This window comes from Carcharhinus amblyrhynchos, chromosome 2 (genome assembly GCF_965287045.1).
Source record: "Carcharhinus amblyrhynchos chromosome 2, sCarAmb.v2.hapA, whole genome shotgun sequence".
NCBI classification, from domain to species: Eukaryota; Metazoa; Chordata; class Chondrichthyes; order Carcharhiniformes; family Carcharhinidae; genus Carcharhinus; species Carcharhinus amblyrhynchos.
Genome location: NC_137325.1, coordinates 51,006,888 through 51,033,915, shown reverse-complemented (window position 1 = coordinate 51,033,915; position 27,028 = coordinate 51,006,888). Strand labels below are relative to the sequence as shown.

The window sequence follows — 27,028 nt, the reverse complement described above, 5'->3', positions numbered from 1 at the left end:
AGCAGAAATTTATTCCAATGGTTAAAAAGGACAGTAGGAAGAGAGGTAATAAGCCGTGGATAACGAAGGAGGTGAAGGAAAGTGTTAAATTAAAAGCGGAGGAATTTAGAGTAGCTAAGAGCAGTGGGCGAGAAGAGGATTGGGAAAGGTTTAAATGTCAACAAAGATTGACAAAGAAGTTGATAAAGGAGGGTAGGAGAAGCTATGAGGCTGGGCTAGCACTTAATATAAAAAAGGATAGCAAGAGTTTTTATAAATATATAAAAAGGAAGAGGCTGGCTAGGGTGAACGTTGGTCCTTTAGAGGATGAGAAAGGGGAGCTAGTGGTAGGGGATGGGGATATGGCTAAGGTCTTGAATAACTTTTTTGTTTCTGTCTTCACGGAGGAGGACGTGAATAATTTGCCGGGTGTTAGCGATGGAAAGGTGGTAGGACTGGAGGGTCTTAATGACATTACTGTTACTAGAAAGGCGGTGCTCGACAGACTGGAGGGGCTGATTGTGGACAAGTCCCCAGGACCAGATGGAATGCATCCGAGGGTTCTGAAAGAAATGGCGGAGGTTATAGTGGATGCCTTGGTGGTTATTTTCCAGACGTCGCTGGATTCCGGGGAAGTGCCGGAAGATTGGAAAACGGCTAATGTTACGCCGTTGTTTAAGAAGGGTGCCAGGCAAAAGGCGGGGAATTATAGGCCGGTTAGTTTAACATCTGTGGTAGGTAAAATGTTAGAATCCGTCATTAAGGAGGAAATTGCGAGGCATCTTGAAGGGAATTGCTTGATAGGGCGGACGCAACACGGTTTCATTAAAGGGAAGTCGTGTCTGACAAATTTACTGGAGTTCTATGAGGATGTGTCTAGGGCAGTGGATAGAGGAGAGCCGGTGGATGTGGTCTTTCTGGATTTTCAGAAGGCGTTTGACAAGGTACCTCACAAGAGGTTATTGCAGAAGGTCAGGGGACATGGAGTTGGGGGTAGGGTGTTAGCGTGGATAGAGGATTGGTTGTCAAATAGGAGGCAGAGAGTGGGGGTCAATGGGTGCTATTCGGATTGGCGGTTGGTGACTAGTGGGGTGCCCCAGGGGTCGGTGCTGGGGCCTCAGCTATTTACCATTTATATAGATGATCTGGAGGAGGGAACCGAGTGCAGGGTGTCGAAATTTGCTGATGACACCAAGATTGGGGGAAAGGCAAATTGTGCGGAGGGTGTGGAGAGTCTGCAGAAGGATCTAGATAGGCTGGGCGAATGGGCCAGGAAATGGCAAATGGAATTTAATGTTGGCAAGTGTGAGGTGGTCCACTTTGGTAGGAAGAATGGTAGGAAGGACTATTACTTACGTGGCGAAAAACTGCAGCAGGCGACGGTGCAGAGGGACCTCGGGGTCCTTGTGCATGAGTCGCAAAAACCCAGCTTGCAGGTGCAGCAGGTGGTCAGGAAGGCGAATGGGATGCTGGCCTTCATAGCGAGGGGGATTGAATATAAAAGTAGGGAGGTCTTGCTGCAGCTGTATAGGGCATTGGTGAGGCCGCAGCTGGAGTACTGTGTGCAGTTTTGGGCGCCGCACCTGCGCAAGGATATTTTGGCCCTGGAGGGAGTGCAGAGGAGGTTTACTAGGCTGATACCGGAGTTGAGGGGATTGAGCTATGAGGAGAGGCTGAATAAACTAGGCTTGTACTCGTTAGAGTTTAGAAGAATGAGGGGAGATCTCATTGAGACGTATAAGATGATGAATGGGATGGATAGGATAGAGGTGGAGAGACTCTTCCCGCTCAAAAAAGACAGTAGGACTAGGGGGCACAGCCTCAAGATAAAGGGGAGGCGGTTTAGAACGGAGTTGAGGAGGAACTTCTTCACTCAAAGGGTGGTGAATCTCTGGAATTCTCTGCCCATTGAAGTGGTGGAGGCTGCCTCGCTAAATATTTTTAAGAAGCGGGTTGATGGGTTCTTGATAAGAGAGGGGATTAAGGGTTATTGGGAGAGAGCGGGAAAGTGGAACTGAGCCACAACAGATCAGCCATGATCTTATTGAATGGTGGGGCAGGCTCGAAGGGCTAGATGGCCTACTCCTGCTCCTATTTCTTATGTTCTTATGTTCTTATGTTCTCATCTTTAGTGCCAGAATCACTCAGGACCCCTCCCCCAAATCTATTCACCTCACAATGCTGCATGTTCTGTAGTTCCAAAGCACACTTCTCAGCACTCTCCATTGCCTGTGCAATCTCCATGGCTTTTTCCGATGTAACATCCATTTCAGCCAACGGCTTTTCCAGTATGGTTAAATTGTTCACCCCACACCATCTCTGAGCATATCTTGGAGCATAATTCCAAAATTACACTGCTCAGCCAGCTCTCTCAAATGGCCACAAGTTCTGCACTAGACTCCCCGGATTCCTGCCAGTTGAGTTAAATATATACCGCTGCATGATTACAGGTGATTTAAAAAAAGGTTGCTCTTTACTAATGCCACCAGCTGCTCAAGAGATTTAGTATCAGGCCACTGGAGAAGTTAAGCTCCAGATCAAGTTGTACATTTGGACTGTGCACACTGACAACAGGAAAATCTGCTGTTTCTCCTCCCTCTCTGTTCCATTGGCTCTAAAGAATAATTTGAGGCACTCAATGTATTGACCCCAGTGCTTCACATTGGGCCCAAAAGCTTTAGGTTTCCCAATCAAAGGCATATTTAACTCACGTTTTGCTATTATGGTCTAAATCCAGTTGAAGCCTGGTCTTGAATTGCAGCTGGCCATGCAGGTCTTCCAATGTATCCTTGTCACTAATGTGGTGTAGTGAGATAAGGCTCAAACCCCACTGTTAACTGAAAAACTATACACAGCAAGGAAAAATCCACAAGTCCAATACTCTCGCTCCTGGAACAAGCCCAGGCAAGTCTGAATAAGTCCCAACTTGGCTCCTAATTGGATCAGTGAGCAACGTAACCTTTTCAGGGGAAATGCCCCTTTAAAGCCACAATATCATATATCCAACAACTACACAAACACAACACATTATACTCTGCCATTGAAGCACTTATTAGCAGTTAAAAAAAGTAAAACAGCATGTTGAAAATCTTCTTGATTCTTGTCATCTCTCCAAACTCTTACTTGGTATCCATTTCCTACCGTTTGATGCATTGTGGGATATTTTCTGTTTTAAGGCCAGTATATAATTCCATGTTATGGTATCATGTAGAATATCATCCTGTATCTTGCTCTTCCCTCAGTTTTCCTCTCCGAAAAGTAGTGACTCGTGTAGATACAGTTTCATCGACTGCTATGTCTTCTGATATCTTCCAAATTGCCATTCTTGCCTTTTGAGCCTGAACAATGAGTGTGAGTTCCTCAGACATTGTCCACTCACCACCCACCACCCCCCTCCTCCCAATCCCCCCACCATCAAACTCCATATGCTAAGCCTATTTCAGAAGGGGAAGTTCAATTTGATTGTTCTGCTCCCAGCCATACACCTCGGGATGCTGAGGTTAGATGTGGCATTCCACAATTATTGAATGTAGAAAATGCAATATGTGAAGAGACGGGCAGCCAGCATAAAAAGACATCTATAGGCACCTAAATGGTTAAAAAGGTGGAGCAAAGGGATTTTGGCCTTGGGGAGTAGTGCCTGCGCGAGCCCTCTTGGATGGCCTCTCAGGAATACATTTTCCTGCTCCATCTCTTCCTCCTCCTGTGGTGGCCCTCAGATTCCCAGTAGCAATGGCTGCGACCTGACAATAGCAATGTTGTGGAGGGGCATCACAAACATGGACACATGCTCCTGTGTGTACTGGAGGACTTCCTCCAGAGCAGAAGCATTCCTAGCGATTCTCATATACAGCCCCCCGCTTTTGCATGGTCGTGTGGCAGAGGTGGGGGGGGAGGGTCATCAGACAAACGTACAGAATTCCAAGGCAGACATCCAAGGCAGGAATCCCGCTGTTCTGAAATATCCACATACCCATTCCTTGGGAGGAATTTTCCCGTCCTGCCCGCCATGGGAATCGCAAAAGTCCATTGCCCGCAGGCAGGACTATCCAGTTTTGGGGTGAGCGTGGCTGGAAAATCTCACCCCTTGTGTTTTTCCCTCCTTAAATTATTGTTTCCGATATCCTAAATCTATTTGAAATGGTTGCACGAGATGGAGCACCTGCATTTGTTCCATTTGTCTCAAAACAGCAAGGATTGCAGACCTGAAAAACTAAGAACAATATTGTTGCTCACCCCGACCCATTTCAAAATGGTTGAAATCATGAGAATCGGCACCTGGTCCACAGCACAAACTTGAAACCTGAAAAAACTAAGAACAGGAATGTTCTCCACTCTAAATCCTTCTAAAATGTTTTTTGAAAAATGGAAATAGTTCAGCACGTGTCCAGTATGCTGATGTATGGATGACATAGTGGCACAGTGGTTAGCACTGCTGCCTCACAATCCCAGGGACCCGGCTTCAATTCCAGCCTTGGATGACTGTGTGGAATTTTTGTATTCTCCTCATGTCTTCGTGGGTTTCCTCCAGGCGCTCCGGTTTCCTCCCACAGTCCAAAGATGTGTGAGTTAGGTTGATTGGCCATGTGAAATTACTCCTTAGTGTCAGGGGATTAGCAGAGTAAATACATGAGGTTATGGGGATAGGGCCTTGGTGGGTTGCTGTTGGTGCTGACTCAATGGCTAAATGATCTCCTTCTGCGCTGTAGGGATTCAGTGTTCAAAGAGGACAGGATGTATTGTTCTGCATGAATATTGCAATTCTCTTTTATTCTGCAATGTTCACATCCATTTTCCTACTGCTATCTTAGACTGATTCTTCGCATTGCCACCGATGACTCGACATCCTTTTGCCATTTGAGTGAGAAGTTTGGAGCGTCCATTAGTGAGTGTAACCATCTGATGGAATGTGTAAAGGCCTTGAATTTGGACATCATTGGGGTTAGGTAGGAAAATATTTCCTTGTTAATTAGGAGTTTGCAACATGTGTATTGCGATATTTTATTTGCTAACTCAACCACTCAGTACACCTCAGTAATTACTACCACAGATTTTATGCACATTAGATAAGATTATCATTGTTATTTTTCCTCATTTTTCAGGCAGGCAATTTATAGGGAGGTCATCGTTATTCCAAAGAAAGGTTAACATGATTACAACGATGTCATGCGCAAATGACACAATGGCAATTTTTTTTGCTTGTGTTTTCAAACAAAAATTCAAGCTTTAAAGAGTGAAATTTAGGCCAATTATACAGTTTAATATATTATATTAATATGAATACTATAACCTGAGCCTTGACTATTTGCATGTGAAATGCACATGCTTGCATCTGGTTATTGCATCAGTTTCTATGTGTATAACCAATCATTTGATGTATGATTGGAAGGGAATATAAAGGTCAGTTTGGTGAGACTGGATAAGTAAGATGCTTTCAGCCTCTTTCTGCCAGATGTTCATCTCATCCTCAGCAATTGCCTGTCCTGCAGCTATCCCGGCAAGGTCAGGTCCTCCATTACCATCAATGTGGTCAGATTGACTACTCCACTCCCAGAACCACCCCTCTCACAGATATTGTGCGCTCTATTTTTCCTGGCAAGGTGAAGGCTAGGAGCGTCATGATTATGATAGCTCCTAGTTGGACATCATGCACTGATCCTGGAAGTTTGCTGTCCATGGGAAGAACTTAACATTATGCGGAAACTAAAGTGCTATCAGCTCTTCCCTCAGCTGAGAGACATATGTCCTCAGTTCTCCCTGAGCACTAGAGGTTTGCAGATGATATTTAGTGGCTGACATCCAGATAATGCATCTTACTCACCCTACCAGACCTCAGTAACCCATTCAAAGGCTTCCTGTACTAGACTCCAGCCCTACTCACATAGCTGTTCACCTCTCTAGTAACCTTCAATCATGCCTACTTAGTTTGACTGGCTAGCTTCCTCATCCCACTCACTGGAAATAACAGGCTCTCACTCCCTCTGATATAAACCCCAAGGAGGAGTTGATGAATCCTGTAGTCGTCCTACCATGTTGCTGCATCGAAGTGTTGCACACTCAGTCTGCCTGCAACCACGTTGATGGTGAACATTTGCCCTTTAAATAACCTGCCCCTGCTCATCACGCCTGCCTAGTTTAACCGGTTGGTAATGGTGGAGGTAAGCAAATGGTTGGCTTCTTCCTTCAAAGTTCAGCTAGATTTTGCAAGACAATCTTGAGCAAGATTGGGACCTGGAACTGGACTTGAGAATAGGTTCCAAACTTTCAGGGTAATCCGGCCTTCCATTACTAACCTAAGGCCCAGTTGGTTGGCAGGTTCATCAAGTGAACTAAAAGGACTGTGTTCTCAAGGCACAGTGTGCTGCATTTTCAACAGTAGAAATTTTGAGCTTTTTGGAGATGTTGCACAGCTGGCAGGTACAAGCTACATTAAAGAATAAAATGATCTAAATGGTTATGAATTTCTGGTAAATATGCCTTGCTACTGAACACACATGTGAAAAATGAATGGATGTGTATTCCTTCAATGTGCAAGATATGCCAATCCCAGCCTCAACATATCTCCTCTTTTCACAGCTTTCATGTTGGAAGTGGTTGTACTGACTCGAAGATTTTTGCTCGTGCTATAGAAGATGCACGCACTGTCTTTGATATAGGGGTATGTTTTCATTTAGAGTTTAATTTTCAAAGGAGGAAATTTTCACCAAAACATTTATGATATGAACGAAATCAGATTGTGCCATTTGAGTGATCCAGCATGGTTATTTTAAACAAATACCTGGCTGTCAAATTCTTCAGATGGCCTTCTTCAGCCTTCTTTGTCCAACCCCCAGGCCTCATCTCCTTGTGTGGAGACCACCCACACTGAGCTCCTGGGACTTAAACACTGTGGACTGCTTGTGGGGAGGCAGTGGCACAGTGGTTTTGCTACTTTACTAGCAATCCAGAGATCCAGGGTAATGCTCTGGGGACCTGGGTTCAAATCTCACCCCAGCGGATGGCAGAATTTAAAATCGCAATAAAATATCTGGAACTAAAAGTCAAATGATGACCATGAAACCGTTGTTGGTTATCATGAAATTTGATAGACTTTCAACAGATCCCAGCAATGAGAAGCTGGGAATCCATGAGGTGCTGTGGGCCATCAGCAGCAGTGGAATAGTACTCAATCACAATCTGTAACCTCATGGGAAGGCATATCCCTCACTCTACTGTTACCACCTAGCCAGGGGATCAACCCTGGTTCAATGTAGAGTGCGGGAGGGTATGATAGGAGTAACACCGGATACCGGAGTTGATACCAGAGTTGAGGGGGTTGAGCTGTGAGGAGAGGCTGAATAAACTAGGCTTGTACTCGTTAGAGTTTAGAAGAATGAGGGGAGATCTCATTGAGACGTATAAGATGATGAATGGGATGGATAGGATAGAGGTGGAGAGACTCTTCCCGCTCAAAAAAGACAGTAGGACTAGGGGGCACAGCCTCAAGATAAAGGGGAGGCGGTTTAGAACAGAGTTGAGGAGGAACTTCTTCACTCAAAGGGTGGTGAATCTCTGGAATTCTCTGCCCGTTGAAGTGGTGGAGGCTGCCTCGCTAAATATTTTTAAGATGCGGGTTGATGGGTTTTTGATAAGAGAGGGGATTAAGGGTTATGGGGAGAAAGCGGGAAAGTGGAACTGAGCAGCGACAGATCAGCCATGATCTTATTGAATGGCGGGGCAGGCTCGAAGGGCTAGATGGCCTACTCCTGCTCCTATCTCTTATGTTCTTATGTTCTTAACACCAAGAATACCTGAAAAAGAGGTGTCAACCTAGTGAAGCTACAAAATGGGATTATCAAACAGCATAAGCAGCAAGTAATATTCAGAGCTAAGCAATATTACAACCATTGGATTACAACCAAGCTCTGCAGTCCTGTCACATCTAGCCATGAATGGTAGTGAACAAATAAACAACTCATTGGAGGAGGAAACCCATCTTCAGTGATGGTGGAGCTCAATACTTCAATGCAAAAGACATGGCTGAAGTATTCCCACCAGTCTTCAGCTCGAAGTGCCTAGTGAATGATCCGTCTCAGTCTCCTCTGAAGGTCTCCAGCATCCAGGTGCTAGTTTTCAGCCAATTCAATTCACTCCATATGATATTAAAAAAAATGGCTGAAGGCACTGGATACAGCAAAGGCTACAGGCCCTGACTATATTCCAGCAACACTGCTGAAGATTTGTGCTCCTGAACTTGCTGCACCCCGAGCCAAGCTGTTCCATTACAGCTACAACACTGCCATCCACCTGGAAAATTGCCCAGGTATGTAATATATGCAAAAAATAGGACAAATCCAACTCAGCCAGTTACCACAATATTAGTCCATTCTTAAACATCAACAATGTGATGATGCAGCATTTACTCATCAATAACCTGCTCACAAATGTTCAGTTTGTGTTCCATCAGAGTCACTCAACTCTTGACTTCACTTCAGCCTAGGTTCAAATATGGACAAAAGTGCTGAATGACAGAGGTGAGGTGAAAGTGACAGCCTTTGACATCAAGGCCCCATTCAACTGGGTGTGGCTTAAAGAGGCCGTAGCAAAACTGGAGTCAATGGGAATCATTGGGAAAACCCCCTGCTGGTTGGAGTCATACCTGGCACAAAAGAAGATGGTTGTGGTGACTGGAGATCAATCTCAGTTCCAGGACGTCACTACAGGTTTTCCTCAGGGTAGAGTCCTAGGCCAAACTATCTTCAGCAATGACCTTACTTCCATTGTAAGGTCAGATGTGGTGATGTTCACTGATAATCGCACAATATTCAGCACCATTCACAACTCCTCAGATACTGAAGCAGCCCCTGTTCAAATGCAGCAAGATCTGGACAAGTGACAAGGAATATTTGCGACACACAAATGTCAGGCAGTGACCATTTCCAACAAGAGAGGATCTAAGCATTGCCCCATGACATTTAATGGCTTTACCATCACTGAATCCACCCCCCCACCCCCATCAATATCCTGGGAGTTACTATTGACCAGAAACTGAACTGGACAAGCCATATAAATACTGTGGCTACCAGAGCAGGCCAAAGGCTAGGAATCCTGTGGGATTAACTCACTTGAGTCCCCAAAACCTGTCAATCGTCTACAAGACACAAGTCAAGAGTGTGATGAAATATTCTCCAGTGCTTGGACGAGGACAGCTTCAGGAACACCCACATAGCTTGACACCATCCAGGTGAAGCAGCCTGCTTGATTGGTGCCCCTTGCACAATTATTCAATCCCTCCACCACTAATGACCAATGGCAGCCATTTGACTCATCTACAAGATGCACTGCAGCAACTTGTCAAGTTTCTTCAGGAAATACCTTCCAAATCCACAACTACAACCATCAGTAAGGACAAGAGCAGCAGATACCTGGGAACAACACTACCTGGAGGTTTCCTTCCAAGTCACTCACCATCCTGATTTCCAAATATATTACCGTTTCTTCATTGTTGCTGGTCAAAATCCTGTAAGTCCATTCCTAACAGTACCTACACATCAGAGACTGCAGTGGTTCAAGAAGGCAGCTCACCGTCACCTTCTCATGGGCAACTAGGAATGGGCAATTAATTATCATCTAGCCAGCAATGCCCACATGCTATAAATGAATTTTTGGGAAGTCCCAGTTCTGGCTCCTGCCGCTTCGATCTGGGATTATAGAGAACTGCCAATCAATAGGATTGGCGTACAGTTCTCTGTGGCAGGACGAGTGAGGGACTCATCCCCCCGGCTCTGTTGATGGCTGCAGGGCAGCTAGTATCGGTGGCAATGTGCTCACTGATGAGTCCTTGGATGGCAGGCAGGGAAACCCAGGAAAAATCCTGGCCTTGTTTTGTTAACAGTGGACAAAGAATTTTATATGGACATGTTAAAATGTCCATGACAAATATTTTGCATGGATCACCTTTAACTCTGTTCTTACCTAACTCCCACTTACCTGACAAAGAGGCAGTGCTCCGAAAGCTAGTGGCTTTTGCTACCAAATAAACCTGTTGCACTTTAACCTGGTGTTGTAAGACTTCTTACTGTGACATATTCTGTGACCAATGGTGTTATTCTTTTTGGGACAACTTTTGGTCAGCCCTCCTTTTCCAATAATGTTTTTCTAAAAATATATGAAGCACCTAGAATGTGATTTATTCTGTATAACAATGTGTAGAATCTGGCATGTCGTTGGATAGTGCGAGTGGAATATTGAGCAGGCTACCACACAGAATTTTCTGGCTATGCTTGTCCCAAGAGCAACTGACCTTTGCATGTATTTTCCCATCCCACCCACTACAATTCCTGTGGCGGGAGGGGTGGGAAAATTCCACCCTTGGTGGTTTCAATAAGTTTTACATCAAAGATAATTGCAGGTAGTTACAGTCTAGCACTTAATTGGGGTGGAGGTGGGGCAGGGGATGGTGTAGATGGAGGAGAGGATGGCGTGGGTGGGGTGGATGGCAGTTATTGCAGCAAAAGGGGCTGTTAAAATTACCTGCCAAATGAAAGCTAAATGATGGTTGGAATAAAAGCACTGTGCAACTCCAAGCACCATGATAAAAAGCAGAATAAGGAACCATTCCTTACGGTGATGCTATACATGATGCCAAAATTGCATTTCTTTTCCCAATTTTTAACAGATTCACCTCGGATTTCGTATGGATGTGCTTGACATTGGAGGTGGTTTTCCACAAGCTGGAAATGACAGCTTAACATTTGAAGAGGTAGAGTGAAATGAATTAAAATCATCGTTGAGGACCTATGAATATTCTTTATTAACATCTGGAATTCAATGTTTGTGAGCATATAGGGAAGTGATTTTTGGACACGCAAACAAGTAAAAGAACAGTGCAAACTACTTTTGTACATTCTGATGCTGCTTGACCTGGTGATTATCTCCAGCAGTTTTACTTTGGTCTCAGGTTTTCAGCAGCTGCAGCATTTTGCTTCATTTTTCTCCTTGGGTCACATTCAGTGAGGGGACCTGTTGCACAAACCAGTCAGCATCAACAAAGGCGTTGGATTCAGACATGACACATGCACACCCAGCCCAACATAAAATACTACCAATGCTGGAAACCTGAAATAAAACAAAAGTTGCTGGAAATATTTAATTGATCAGGCAGCAGAGGCAGACAGCCTTCCCCACCCCGCCATGTATATTCATACCATGCCGACTTGAAGTCATATCAGGTCAGTGAGGTTGACAACCATTTCACCCCAACATGAACCTGTCCTGGGGATCTACCAGGGGGATGAGAGGGACATGGCCACGCAATGCCCCCTGGCACAGGTTGCCACAATGCCAACCTAGCAGATCCTAGTGGGAGCCTCATGGGGGGAGTGGGGGCTTCATTTGTATGTGGTGGTAACTGTGAGCAGATGTGGAAGCTGGGGATGCTGGCAATAGCCATTTGTGGAGGGGGATGTTGGCATTGACTGTGTGGGTGGGGTGTTGGGGGGGAAAAGGCCTATTGTTCAGGCAGGACATGTTGGCACTGACAGTTGGGGACGAGAGGTGCCAACTCCAATCAGAGAGGGGGAGGTCCCACTGAACATTCAATGGTGGGAGGATCATTCATGTTCTAATTGGGATGCCCTTTAAATATGGCAGCCTGAATTCTGTATAACCGGACTTTGCCAGCATATCTAGGCCCCACCCTCCCACAAGACAATGTCAAACTCACCCAGCTGTTTTTTTGACAGAGTGTGGTAAGATACAAAGAGAAAGCCAGCCTATTTCTCTGGAGAAACACGTTGGTTCCGGTGAGAAAAACAACACTTGGCCAAATTCTAGTAAGATCGTGGCACAGTGGTTAGCACTGCTGTCTCTCGATGCAAGGGACCCAGGTTCAATTCCCGGCTTGGGTCACTGATGTGTGAAGTTTGCACATTCTCTTTGTGTCTGCATGGGTTTCCTTCATCTACTCTGTTTTCCTCCCACAGTCCAAAGATGTACGGGTTAGTTGGATTGACCATGCTAAATTGATGCTTAGTATCAGGAGGACTATCTAGGTTAAATGCATGTGATTATGGCAACAGGGCATAGATGGGATTGTGGTCGGTGCAGACTCAATGGGCCAAATGGCTTCCTGCTGCACTATAGAAATTTTATGATTCTATAATTCATTGTTTCAGGTCAATGACATTTCTTATTTGTTTTGTTAATCTGTCCACATATTCTGCTTCTCTTGCTGAGTATTCTCAATATTTATGTGATGATCATTCCTCACTTCTATATAATTTATTCATTAGTGTCACAAGTAGGCTTACATTAACATTGCAATGAAATTACTGAGAAAATCCCCTAGTCTGCTACACTCCAGCACTTGTTCGGTACGCTGAGGGAGAATTTAGCATGGCCAATGCACTTAACCAGCATGTCTTTTGGTCTGAGAGAAGAAACCAGAAGACCCAGAGGAAACCTCTGCCAACACGGGGAGAACCGGGCAAACTCCGCTCAGACAGTGACCCAAGGCTGGAATCAGACCCAGGTCCCTGGTGCTGTGAGGCAGCACTGATAACGACTATGCCACCACACCGCTCACATACTCTTCAGGACAACATGCTAATAATTATTAATAATGAATATTATTTATCATCAAATCACATGAGAATTTTATCAATGTGCATACTCTCCAAATTACTTCACTTAAAATTAAAGTGTTAGCGATCTGACATTTGCCTCTTATTATTTTACCTTGTTTCAGGTAACAGCAGTGATCAATCCTGCACTGGACATTTACTTTCCTGAAGAAAATGGTGTCAAGATAATTGCTGAACCTGGCTGTTATTATGTGGCATCAACCTTCACACTGGCAGTCAATATTATTGCTCGAAAAATTATTAGAAAGGCTCAATCCCACTCCAATGGTATTTTTCACCATCATTGAAATATTCAATACACAAGTGGCATATAGAACAAGTGTGGCAATATATTGCATGTGATGGGATGTGGATTTATTCCAGTGATTAACAGAGTTGGAGGAGACATGAAGTGGAAGTTGTCTACTTCATACAGACAAGAGAAAGAATAGTTGCTCCATTTTGCTTCAAGCCATGACAGTAATTAAAGTCTGAAGATGCAACACGAGTAAAGCTTGGTGTTGCATTCTTGGCCTGTGTTACCTTAGCTGATCTCAGCCAGGATTAACATTAAGAATGATTTTTAGGCTGCTGAAAGATAATAGATCAGCCAAGCTCTCATTCTGGTTTATTTTTCAGCAACATCTAATAAGAATGTTTGTTGTGGATTTCTAAAGCAAGGCGAGGATTCAGTCTGGGTTCCCAACAGTAGTGTAGGGAGATATTTTACCATCGTATTTTTAGGCAAGAAAATTTGGTAAAGTCAAGCATGAGGTGTTTTGTTTTTGCACCAGTTCCCACTTTACCAAGGCCAAAAAAATCAGCACGATTGGGAACCTCCCCAAAATGGGTGCGATGTCAATTTAAATAATTTTGCATTCATTTTAATCCAATTAGCGAGTTGCACTCCCCACTTTACCCAGTGCATCTGCCTTTACCACTGTGTTTGCCCAATCCAAATGGGTCTGGAACAGACATGCTCAATAAAAGTTTGATTCTGGCGCTCTCAGTGAGGAGGTAAATGCCTACCGTCGGATGGTTCTGTGCTCATTACAGGAGGTTGTTTCGTGGTGGCCGTGTTGTGTTTCGGGCCATGAGGGCTCTGCGAATATGTGGGGGGCTGTTGTCCATGATGATGTCCAATGTCCAATTTGCAGCACAGAGCTGGGTCTCAGCACTGACCTTGGGTCTTAGGGATGCTGTTGGATCCTCGTGCACACAGCACTCTTCCAGGTGGGGGATGTGCCGGGAGCCCTTTGAAGTAGCAGGCCTGCGGCCTCAGGACGTTTCAAGCAGCAGTGTTTGTGCTCACCACTGCACGAGCCTGGGTGTGTGTTACTAGGGAGAGGATGCGGGGGGGGCTGTGTTGCTGGGGGATGGGGAGCTGTGTTGCCGGGGGATGGGGAGCTGTGTTGCCGGGGGATGGGGAGCTGTGTTGCCGGGGGATGGGGAGCTGTGTTGCCGGGGGATGGGGAGCTGTGTTGCCGGGGGATGGGGAGCTGTGTTGCCGGGGGATGGGGAGCTGTGTTGCTGGGGGATGGGGAGCTGTGTTGCCGCGGGGCCTGTGGGTGGAGCCGGTGGGGCGGGGGGGGGGGGGGTGGTGGTGGGAGTGGACCTGTTTTGGGGTGGGGGGGGGGGGTGGCGGTGAGGGCAGTATGGGCAGTGTGTGTGTTGCTGGGCTGGGAGCAAGCAATGTTCCTTAACCTCTCCATCTGTCTCTCCCCTTCTCCAAATCCACCGCCCCCCCCCCCCGGCCCCCACCATTCAGATGGATTTTGTGATGCAACCAATTGATCTTGCTGTCCTTTTGGTTGCTGCTGGAGTTGAGGAGGAGGAGCTGGAGGCTGAATTGCAAGCACAGAAGGCCCTGGCCACACTATTCACAGGAGTAGAGGGAGATGACCATTTGAGGGAGGAAGTGGCCACCATTCGCCCGGAGGGGGAAGGGGCATAGGAGGAGAGATTAGAGACCTCAGCAGTTCCACACATGAGGGTCGTTTGAACAAATGTTGGACACCATGTGCCACCGACAGGTCTGGCTCTGAAAGGAGAAAGTGCAACACCTGTGCCTCAGGGCGGGGGCACGGGGAGGGGGCACCCACTCTCGGTGGCTGCCAAATTGATGGCCGCTTTAAACTTTTATGCCACTGGTTCCTTCCAAACCCCCAGCGGTAATGTATGTGACATTTCCCAGTCAACTGTCCATGCCTGTGTCAAGGAGGTCACAGATGCCCTTATGCCCAAGCTGGCCAATGTGTCAAATTTAACCTGGGCCAGGCCCAGCAGGTAGCCCGGGCTGCAGGATTTGTTTTCGTTGCAGGGATGCTGAATGTGCAGCAGGCTATAGACTGCACTCATATCGCCCTCAAGACCCTGCATCAGAATCCACAAAGATTCATCAATAGAAAGGGGTTCCATTCCCTAAATGTGCAATTGGTTTGTGATCATAAGATGAGTGTCTACGCTAGATACTCCAGCAGCGTGCATGGCAGTTTTATCCTGGGGAGCTCAGTCATAGCGGAAACCTTTGAGGAGGAGCCCAGGGTGCAGGGATGGCTTGTGGGTGACATGGGTTACCCACTGATGCCACCTGAGGTGGAGACCCCGTAGAATGAGGCCCATGTTGCCACCCGCTCTATAGTGGAAATGTGCATAGGGCTCCTGAAAATGTGGTTCAGGTGTTCTGGACGGCTCTGGCAGGGCCCTACAATATAGCCCCCTGATTTCTTTCCACGTTGTAGTCATGTGCTGTGGCCTTCGCAACCTGGCGCAGCAGAGAGGTGACCTTTTGGAGGAGCAAGATGATGTGGAGGCTGACCAGCCGGGTGTCACAGGGGAGGGGTGGAGGAAGAGAAGGGGAAAGAAGAGGAGGAGGACCACGCCAAGCAACACTAGCTGGAGGGCTGGCAGCAAGAATCAGGCATGTGTGGGAGGCCCTGATCACCAGGCGCTTTGCTCACTGGGGCCAGTGTTTCTGCACGTGGGTTTCATTTCCCCCCTCCCCAAAGTCCGATTATCTTCTGCAGCTTTGTAACACCAGAGTGATTGGCCTGGGTACTCTGTGTTTGCGAGTTTTTTTTGGCAGAGTGGTGACGACTCGCTAAGCACCATTATGATGATGCCCTGGTGCAAACGGGTCTGACTCCTACCCGAGTTCTGCATGCTCGCTGGCACCTGGGCCCACGTCTGTGTAGTGGGTAAGGGATCAGTGAACCCTCAAATAGGGCCCCAGAGCAGGTGGCCTGGGCAGGGGAGGGAATCACTCACGGGATCTGGGGAACTAATGGCTTCATTTTCTCAGTGACACACCATGGAGGGGCCTCCTCAGCTGATCCCTCCAACGATCGTCAGGGTAACAGCATTCCTGTTCGAGGCAAATCTGAGACAAATTAGTCACAGGTGGGTGGTGAAAAAACATTTATTGTTTACAATAAAAAGTGTCTAAATAGTAAGTGCTAACTTAAAAAGTGTGAACAGAAAACATTAAGGTGCTTAAAAATCTATCTAACTAGTAGTCTTTCACCTGTGCCATTTTTGTGCAACTACAACTTCCTAATCCTACTTGGCCTACCACAATGTCTTGGTGTCTCCCCAAAATGTACATCAGAGGTGGAGGAGGGGGTTGGAAAATATCTTGGTCCGTGGCCTGTGATGTGTTTGGTGGGTGTCCTCTGGAGGGTCTGGACTTGCGGGCCCTGGCCAGTTTCAAAGTGTTTGGGATGTTTCCATGACGCCCTTTTCATCCTGCCGGCCCTGAGGTGCCCCCGAGTCAGGAACGGAGTGTCAGAATGTGTAGCCACACCCACAGTCTCCTGGCTGGAAGGCCCCCGCATGCGCTCAAGCCCTTGGGATTCCTGTGGGCCCTGGGTCACTTCATGGGATGGCGGTGCTTCTGCAGTGAACTCCAGAAGTTCTGGCATCACCTGACCCTGCCAGTCCTGGAGGACCACATGCGTTCTACCCATGTTGCACTAGCTCTCTGCAATGGCCACCTGAGTTGGTCAATGGCAGCAGCAAGTGCCATCTGAAACTGGGCCACACTCTGCAGCCCGTCAGCCATGAGCCTCTGTGACTGGGCCACACTGTCAAAGGCTGCTGCCAGTAGCCCGGTGTCTCGGCGCTGTCTCGTGCAAGCTCCCGAGCCTCTCAAACGTGGGCTGCAGATCCTCGAGAAGCTTGTTCAGTCTCTCAGCTGGGGCCTGCTGTGACTCAGACATTGCTCGGAGCCTACCAGTCATAGTGTGGATCACCTGCCCTCGGCTTTCCACTGCAGGTGCCACCCTTGCAGTATTGGCCTGGGAACCACACAAGACAGGCAATAGCTGGTCTGACTGAAAGCTTTGGGACTCCTCCCAACAGCCTCGCAGTTGGTCCACTGACCGTCAGCCCCTCCTGCACTCCCTGGCTCTATTGCTGCATCTCCAGCAGCTGAGGGAGAAGTGATCTCAGAGGCCCAACATGTAGCCTGGGGCCGGCTGAATCCTCGCTTCTGGCAGGCCCCCGGATGCCACAGGCCTCAGATGTTCCTTCCTCCACCCGACGTACATTATCAGATGTGTCATGTTCACCAGAGAGTGACCCAGAAGTCTCACGACTAACTGGACCCCCCGATGTGAGTGTAATTGGGATGCTGAGTTGTGAGGTGGAAGCTGATGCCAAAATGGTGCCACCCTTGGAGGTCCCTTCACCCGCTTCCTCCGAGAAGTTTTTTTGGAGCTATCAGTTCCAGGATGGGCAGGAACTGCAGTAGGGGCTGCGATTCCAGATGGCCCTGCTCCATCTGTATCTGCACTACAACACTGACGCAAGGTTAAGTGCAAGGGAGGGAGAGGAATCTGGGATGCCAGAAAGTTTCTTGACAATTCTCCATTGAACGTAGAGAAAGCACAAAGTTACATCACAAGAACTGGCCCTTTGGCCCTCCAGCCTGCAGCGACCATGCTGCCTATCTGAATTGTAACCCCCTAGCCTTCCGGAGACCATATGCCCCTCGTCCCATCCTTTTCATGTATTTGTCAAGACAGCCCTTAAATCTGCTTCCATGACCTTCCCCGGCAGCGAGTTCCAGGCACCCAGCGTCCTCTGTGTGAATAAACATGCCTTGTACATCTCTTGTTCCTCCCACCTTAAACCTATGGGCACCCAGTAATTGACTCAAATTGAGTGGAGGATTGAGAGGTGCTGACTTCTTAACTCCATGATGTCGCTGATTGCTCCACTGCCCTCTCCTCAGAGGGTGAGGACCCAGAGGTCAGGGTCACTAACCCCTGTTTTCACCCCCTGATGGGTGTTATGGTCAGTCTCCTCCTTAGGGACAGAAGGAGCATGAAATAAATGTTGGCCTGATTCCTGCAGTATATCAGGGGGGTAGCCCTTAGAGGGCAAGTACAGTGACACTTCTGGGGCATGGGGGGGGGGGTTGCGGATGGAGGTGCTTGAGGTAATGGGGCTGAAAGCATGCAGGGTGCTGGGGTGGGGGAACCTGGGGGAGATTTGGGGAAAGATGCTAGATAGGGTTAAGCACTCGCCCTTGCTGCCCGGATGAGGTCATTGACCTTTTTGCAACACTGCTTTGCTGTTCTGGGGGCCAGTGCCATGGCACTAACCCAGGCTGCAACTGCCTTCCAGGCCATTTTGCCTGTCCTGCTGGGGAAAGAGGGTGCTCCGCCTTGCCTCTGCTGCATCCAGCAGCCTGCTGACGTCACTCTCAGTGAATCTGGGTGCTGACTTCATTGCCACCCCTCTGTCCATTCTTGGGTTTTTAATGGAGCTGCCCCTCATGAGGGCAGATCAGCTGCAGACAGTTTGGCCGAACGTTCCAGCAATTTACATACAGTTTGCTTGTTAGCACTGGGGGGGGGGAAGGCAGGTGAGTATTTGCAGGTGTGCTGATGTTGGCATGGGGGGGGTGCAGGGGGCAGGGAGATGTGTGTCTCTATGATGATTGGGGGCAGGGGAGAGAGAGGGAGGTGTCATAATAGCCATTGGAATCTGGAGGAGGTGAGGGCAGGTGATCTGGGGTAGGGGAAGGCGGGTCCGTTGCCACTCTAACTGCGATCGGTGATGGGGATGGGGGGGGCGGGGGGATCTGTCTGAGTGGTTAACTTAAAAAGTGTGAACAGAAAACATTAAGATGCTTAAAAACCTAACTAGTAGTCTTTCACCTGTGCCATTTTTGTGCAACTACAACTTCCTAATCCTACGTGGCCTACCACAACGTCTTGGTGTCTCCCCAAAATGTACATCAGAGGTGGGGGGGGTTGGAAAATATCTTGAGGTGGGGCAATAAGGGGGTCAGTAATGTTGGGAGGGTCCAATGTCCGTGGAAGCCAGAGGGAGGCATTATCTGACCTGGGAGGGCTCTGGCAAGGGAGCAGCATTTTTTTTGCACATGTGCAGTCAAAGGCTCCAGTCAGAGCTGTAGGGTTTCGTGTCGATCATGTTAAGGTCAATCATGATAAGCCCCACCCACAGGCTTCTGCAGCAAGAATCAGACTCACTCAAAATTTTGTAGGCAGGATATGTATGGGGGGGCCTAAAAATGCATCCAAATGATAAATCTGAAACTCTCCCAGTTTCAAGTCCGCCCCGTAGTTAGCCCATAGAATCAGAGAATTATGCAGCACAGAAGGAGGCCCTTCAGCCCATTGTGCCAGTGCTGACATTTGAAAGCATTCAATTAGTCCCATTCCACTGTTCTTTCCTTGCAGCTCTACAACTTTTCCTTTACAGGCATTTATCCAATTCTCTTATGAAAATGACTATTGAAAATACTTTCAGACATTGCATTCCACATGAAAGTAGCTAAGTTTAAAAAATCAACTGAGGGCGAGTGGCCACGGGTTACAAATCACAGCATCAGAAAGAACCAGGAAAATTAACTTTACACCCATGCACTCCAGTCATAAAACCTTTCCTCTGCATATTGCACGCACGGCCTACGAAAACAAGGGAGGGGCAAAGCTTCAACCTGGACGCACACAAACAGAAAATTAATTATACAAATGGAAGATATTAGAAACTAAAAGCCTAGATGCTTCACTATTCTCCGTCTTGAATGTGTAACATAAGGTGGGGCAAAAGTCAACAAAAAGAAGAGAAATAACTTCCTTTGTTATATTCCTAAACCTCTTTAGCACTTGCAATGAATTTTGTATGTCTTAATGCATCTTCAATTCTCTCTTCTAGGTGAAGAGGCTGAGAATGACAAGATTATATACTATATAAATGATGGTCTGTATGGCTCCTTTGACATTTTTTGTCAATTCCATAATCTGTTGAAGCCAATCCTGTACAAAGTAAGGTTTACTAAAAATGCATATATAAGTAACTAGTATTATTGTCCATAGACATGTGTATCAGCAATGTTAGGACCAAGAGTGAATTGGCTGTCCTTTATTCACTCCAGTTCAGTTGGTCGCAACAAAAGTATTTTTTTAAACTTATTTTCCAATCCAAATGTACTTCCTTTTTAATAAGGAGCCAATCAAACCAAGTTTTCTCAAGTCAAGGAAAGAGTAAGTTTATTATTCACTAAACCCATTTACTAAACCCATATTATAATAAAAGATGTGACAACACATACACACAGCCACAAACACATACACACGTATACAGATCTCAGAAGTAAGAAAAGTTACAGCCCAAATAAAAGTTTAAAAAATTATGATTAAGTTATTTGTTATTCCTTAAAGCATAGATTGTTGAACATTGTAGCATTTTAAGCTAGCTGGTTTCCTTTAAAATGCTGGAGTTGAATTGAAATTCAGGTAATTGCACCTTTCTTCAGGCCCTTTCAGCTTCAGAAAGGGACAGAGATTCCTTATTGCTTCCTTCAAAAGTTCTGTCAAATGACTTTGATTTTTTTTAATCTGTGCCTAACTTGACAAAACAATCCTTAAACCACCTGTCTGTATATTCCAAGAAAGAATTCAAATATCACCTATCTTTGTGTCATATGCAAATGAGCTACCATGCCTTCATTCCCTTCATCTAACTCATTGATATAGATCGTAAGAAAGTGAGAACCCATCTCAGACTCCTGCAGGGACTCCACTTATCACAATCCTACCAGTCAGAAACCCATTTATATATACTGTATTTTTCTGCCAATTTTCTATCTGTTAGCCCCCTACACCATGAGCTTTTATTTTCTGCAATTACTTTTGATGTGGCATCTTATCAAGTGCCTACTGGAAATCAGAGTACAGCATATCTACATCATCCCCTTCATCCACAACACGTTACTGCTTCAAAGAACTCTAATAAATTGATTAAACATGATTTCCTTTTCACAAAACCACGCTAACTCTTCCTGATTATCTTGAATTTTGCTAAGTGCCCACCTATTATCTCCTCGATGATTGATTCTAATGGTTTCCTCATGACAGATGTCAAGCTAACTGGCCTATAGTTTCCTATTTTCCACCTCCCTTCCTTCAATTATATTTAATACTTTCCAGCCTGCTGGAACCTTTCCAGAATCAAGCAAATTTCAGCAAATTGACAACAATGTATCTGTTACCTCATGAGCCACCTCTTTTAAGACTCAAGGATGAAGTCCTTCAGGACATGGAGATTTGTCAGCCCATCATTTTACCACTTCCCTAGTGATTGTAATTTCAACAAGCTCTCTCTCCCTTCTTCTGATTTATAGCTGTTACTGGAAAGTTTCTTGTGCCCTCTATAGTGAATACAGAAGGAAACAAAATGTTTGTTCATTTCATCAGCCATTTCTTTATTATCCACTATTAACTCATCATTCTCACTCTCTAGGAAGCTAACATTCAGTTTTCTCTTTTCCTGGAAACTCTTGCTGTTTTTACATTTATAGCTAACTTCCATTTTAGTTATTCTCTGTCATTCGTTATGTTCTGACTGATCACCTAGCCTGCTATTCATCTTTGCACAGTTGTGTGCTTTTTTTCCTTACGTTTGATGTTTTTCTTAACTTTGTTTAACCAGGGTCGTGGTCTTCCCTTAGGACTTTATAGAGGAATATATTTATATTCTGAGTATTCTGAAATGTCTGTTTCAGTGTCTGTCATTCCTTCTCAATTGAACTATCCCCTAGCCTAGTATCCCAGTTAATCTCAGCTGGCTCAGCTTTCATGACCACATAGTAGTCCTTATTTAAGTTTAGGACACTAATCTTAGATCAACTCTTTTCCCTTTCAAACTGGATGTAGAATTCAATCATATTGTGGTTGTTATCTTGGGGTGCTTTTACTCTGAAATCATTAATTAATCCTGTCATTTTACACAATGGCAAATCTAATATAATCTGTTCTCTGGATGGTTCCAGAAGCTATCTCGAAAGCACTCTATAAACTCCTTATCCAGCTACGACTTCCAATCTGATTTTCCAGTTTATATGTAGATTAAAGTCATCCATGATAATTGCCATCCTTTTTAATCACAAACTCCCAATGTTTCTTCTAATATACTTTGTCCAACATTGTGGTTACAGTTACGGGAGTCTGTGGACCACTCCCAATAATGACTTCTTTCCCCCTACTGTTCCTGATCTCCCACCCAATTCAATTCTACATCCTGATCTCCTGAACCAAGGTCATCTCTAAGTGTTACATCAATGCCATTTTGATCAACAGTGCTATTGATGCACCTTTACCCAGCTCCCTATTCTTCTTGAATTTCATGTACCCCTTAATATCCAGGACTCAATTCTTGCCATCCTGCAATCAGTTCCAATTCTTTCATTAGTCTGTGGGAACGGCATGATGGCGCAGTGGATAGCACTGCTGCCTCACAGTGCCAGGGACCAGGGCTCGATTCTGGCTTGGGTCGTTGCCTGTGCAGAGTTTGCATGTTCTCCCCATGTCTGCATGGGTTTCCTCCGGGTGCTCCAGTTTCCTCCAAAAGACTGGTCAGGTGCATTTACTGTGCTAAATTCTACTTTGGTGTACCTGAAGAGGCGCCGGAATGTGGCAACTAAGAGATTTTTACAATAACTTCATTGCAATGTCAATGTAAGCCTACTTGTGACACTAATAAATAAACATTTCTGGATAACAGCTTCCAATTTTGTTACAAATGGGTGAGGAGAAGTGAACTCATTCCCCTTTATTTGGCCCCCTCAATCAGCTGCAACAAAGGTTGTTAATATAAATTTATTTTCCCGTAGGTGGCGTTTCCAATTCAAATATATTTACTTTTTAATAAGAAGCTAATCAAAACAGACATTCTTGAGCCAGAGAAAGAGTAATAGAATGTAGAATATTACAGCACAGTACAGGCCCTTCAGCCCTCGATGTTGCGCCAACCTGTGAAACCAATCTAAAGCCAATCTAACCTACACTATTCCAATATCATCCATATGTTTATCCAATGACCATTTAAATGCCCTTAAAGTTGGTGAGTCCATTACTGCAGGCAGGACATTCCACGCCCTTACTACTCTCTTGTAAAGAACCTACTTCTGTCATCTATCCTATATCTATCATCCCTCAATTTAAAGCTATGAACCTTTGTACTAGCCATCTCCATCAGAGGAAAAAGGCCCTCACTGTCCACTCTATCTAATCCTCAGATTATCTTTTATGCCTCTAAGTCACCTCTTAACCTTCTTCTCTCTAACAAAAACAGTCTCAAGTCCCTCTGCCTTTTCTCATAAGACCTTCCCACCATACCAAGCAATGACCTGGTAAATCTCCTTCGCACTCTTTCCAATACTTCCACATCCTTCCTATATTGCAGCATCCAGAATTGTACGCAATACTCCAAGTGCGGCCACATCAGAATTTTGTACAGCTGCAGCATGATTTGTATAGCTACAACATTATTAGTTACTAAACCCAAAAATAAAATAAAAAATGTGATTATACACACACAGACAGAGATCTCCAGAAGTAAGAAAAGTTAGAGTCCAAATAAAAGTTAAAAGAATGAATGATTCAGTCCTTTCCTTATCCTTTAGCTGTAGTCTGTTGCACATTGTAGTCATCTAAAGTTAGCTGGTTTCCTTTAAAATCCTGGAGTTGAATTGAAGTTCAGGTAACTGCATTTCGGTGGAGACACGCTTAGCTTCAGAGAGAGGAAGTGGGAGAGGGAGAGACAGAGTAGCTCTGTCTAAACTGGCGGAACCAATTTTTGAACCATCTGTCTATATATTCCACAAAATAATTTGATTAACATGTCTCGTGGTTGTTGTTTTCAAACAAGTAATTGCATTTTGACCTTTCATTGCCAAAACATTTGACACATTTAAGATGATGGAAACCAACTGGAGATGGGGTTGTTTTGTCCTCCACAGGGGCTTTCTGAGTGTCGGTTAGATATTTGGCTAATTAGCAGTTCCCATTGTATTGATGAAATTTAGTTGATTAAAGGCCTTACATTTTTATTGTCGTCATTTCAATAGTTCCTTTTTGAAGTGAAAGCCATCTTTTAGTTATATTTCACTATGTTTTTGGTTAGCTGCTGTAGTCATATCTGGATTTCATTCAGTCATAATTTCCCCTTGTAGTGATAGTACATTGCACAAGGATAATCTTGCATAATTTGAAAATATGAAAATCTTAAATATACCTATTTCTGCAGTTTGCTGACCACTGTCATTGTTACCTATATAGTGCCATTGATATAGTAAATCATTGCAAGACTCCTGACAGGAGATTTATCAATCAAACTTTGACATAAAGCTACATTAAGGAGACATCAAGACAGGTGACCAAAAGTCTAGTCAATAGATAGTTTTTATGGAGCCTCTTAAAGGAAGAGAGACTGATAGAGCTTTACTTAACTATACTGTAAACTGTTTTTGAGCAACTTTATGGGATTAAGGCCTAGTCAGCTCAAGGTCCAGGCAATGATAGTGGAGCAATTAAAATCAGGGCTCTGCAAGAAGAAAAAAACAAAGAAAAGATGAGGTCATAATTTGAGGAGCTCAAAGATCTTGGAAGGCTGCAAAGTTCAGGGAGGTAAGAAGGAATGAGACTATGGAAGGACTTGAACATAAGGATGAGAATTTTAAAGTTGGTGGACAGGTTCCAATGTAGTCACAGTAACAATGGATAAACAGGCTTCGGTATGAGTTCAGATATCGGAAGCTGAGCATTAGATAAGGTCACGTTTACAAAAGAAAAATGCTGTGAGGCCCGTTAGGAAAGCATTGAAATACTTAAGTGAACAAAGGAATGGATGAGCAAAGGCTTTGGCTAAGTCTAGCAGGAGTATAGACTTCAGAAGTTGCTGTGGATCAAAAATAAAATTTGTATCCATGGTGCCCACAAGATCTTGAATTGTAAGAACTTCCTTGGTATTTATGAATTCTTTTGATAGGTCATATTTTCAAAAACTTTGATAGCAGGAATGAGTAGAGAGGTTAGTTAAAATTTATTTATGCAATGAGATGTTGGGAAATGGATTCTTTCACACAGGGGAATATTTGTGGCAGAACCACTCCCTGTTGGAAAGTATAGAATGCTCTGGCTGTTGACACGTGTGCAGCATACTGCCGAAACTTCATGAAGTGTCCAGACATGGAAACTAAACCTGTGCTATAAATGATGATTAGGCTATCAGCTTTAGCAATGCAGAGAATGGGCAGATGATTTTTCTGTACAAGTTCTTATTTAATAAGTGACAAACCTCCTTATTATCACTTGATGTGGAGATGCCGACATTGGACTGGGATGGGCACAGTAAGAAGTCTCACAACACCAGGTTAAAGTTCAACCAGTTTATTTGGAATCACGAGCTTTCGGAGTGCTGCTCCTTCATGTGAGCAAGGTTACTCAGAAACATGCCATATATACCCTGATCTATCACCTGATGAAGGAGCAACACTCTGAAAGCTAGTGATTCCAAATGTTGGACTTCAACCTGGTGTTGTGAGACATCTTAATATTATCCCTAGACAGTCTTTCAATGGACCATAAATGTTCTGCATATTCAATGCAGTGGGCTAATATCTTGGCGGGGGTGGAGGGGGTTGAGGAAGAGACTGGACATTGATGTGAAGGGGATTTTCACAGTAACTTCATTGTAAGCCTACTTTTAAATAAACTTAAACAGTGGTAGTGCCACACAACATGATGGAGGGTATCCTCAAGATCTCTGAGGATTGTGGTAGACATTCCTACTGATATTGTCATGCCAGATGGATCTGTGTCTGGTAGAGTGGTGAGGATAAGACCAAGTAGGTTTTTCCCTCTTGCAGATTCCCTCACCACCTGCTGAAGATGCAGTCTAGTAATTATGTCCTTTCAGACTCAGCAGCTTAGTCTGTAGTGTTGCTACAGAGTCACTTTTGGTGATGAACATTGAATCCCCCCACCAGCTTTTACTGTGCCCTTACTCCCTTCAGCGCTTTGACCAAGTGATGTTTCAGCAGTACTGATTCATCAGTTGAGGGGGGTGATATGTGGATAGCAGCAGGATGTTTCATTGTCCATACATGTAGGCATAGCATGAATTCTCGGCTAACTTACAAAATTGCCATCAGCCCCATGCAAAGTGTGAAGTCCATCAGATGGTTTAGTTAGTGAACACGATTCAGTGATATGGGATAGGGTTTGTATTTGTTCTGGAAGACATTTGTCATCATCACAAAATATCTATAGGTGAGGATTTCAAGCTGTCCAGTTTGAAAGCAGTTGAGAAACATCCAACTGTATTCCAATCAGCTGAATCACAGGGCAGTGCTGAATGCTAAGGTGAATTATACCATCCCCACATCCACTTTTCATGCCAGTAGGTAGGAGAAAGTCTAAGGGATCAGGAAACATGAACCATTGACTTCACTACAAATTACACTTTGAAGTTAACAAAATTGACCTGGTATTTATTTCCAATAGGAAGACAGCCTTGACCAAAAACTGTACACCACACGGGTTTGGGGACCCACCTGTGATTCATTTGATCATATTTCTGATCTCTGGAAGCTGCCTGAACTAAAGATTGGAGATTGGCTTCTCTTTAAAAACACAGGAGCATACACTCTCAGTACCTTAACCACTTTCAATGGCTTTCATGGACCCACAACACACTACGTAATATCCAAAAAGGCTTGGTAAGGCAATAACTGTTTTCTCCCTCAAAATTAGAGAATGTGACACATGATTTTATATTTTATCGCAGTTATCTATTGCACACAATTCTGTTGCATGCCATGTTTACGTGTTCATGAATTTAATCTGTAACATTCCCCACAAAGGGAAACTCTGCAGCAAATAAAGAGAAACAAATTTCCTGCAGAATAGCTGCTCAATGATTGAGACACAACTGAATATCCCTTCTCATCTACTATCAACAACAAAAGATGGTGAAAGCAATTCTGATTTCTCCAACATTTGCAGAGCTTAGGTTTGTCTTGTTCCCTGGTGTTTTGCTATCATGGATAAATTACTAAGAATCAATGTTTAGTGCAGTGGAACATGTTTACCCTAAAATTTTATTTGATCTTTCACAATCTTTCACTTCCCAAT

General features: G+C 44.9%; 1 protein-coding gene across 1 annotated transcript in view; it reads left to right on the top strand.

Moving 5' to 3' along the window:
* The window catches only part of LOC145359739 (ornithine decarboxylase 1-like), a 38,697-nt gene extending 12,080 nt beyond the window's left edge, over positions 1–26,617 (top strand). The window contains exons 6-11 of the mRNA XM_080214493.1: positions 4,791–4,925; positions 6,556–6,637; positions 10,637–10,720; positions 12,707–12,869; positions 19,770–19,879; positions 26,399–26,617. Coding sequence (XP_080070619.1) covers positions 4,791–4,925; positions 6,556–6,637; positions 10,637–10,720; positions 12,707–12,869; positions 19,770–19,879; positions 26,399–26,617 — 793 coding nt within the window. The remainder of the gene's footprint in view (positions 1–4,790; positions 4,926–6,555; positions 6,638–10,636; positions 10,721–12,706; positions 12,870–19,769; positions 19,880–26,398) is intronic.
* Positions 26,618–27,028: the final 411 nt, after the last annotated feature.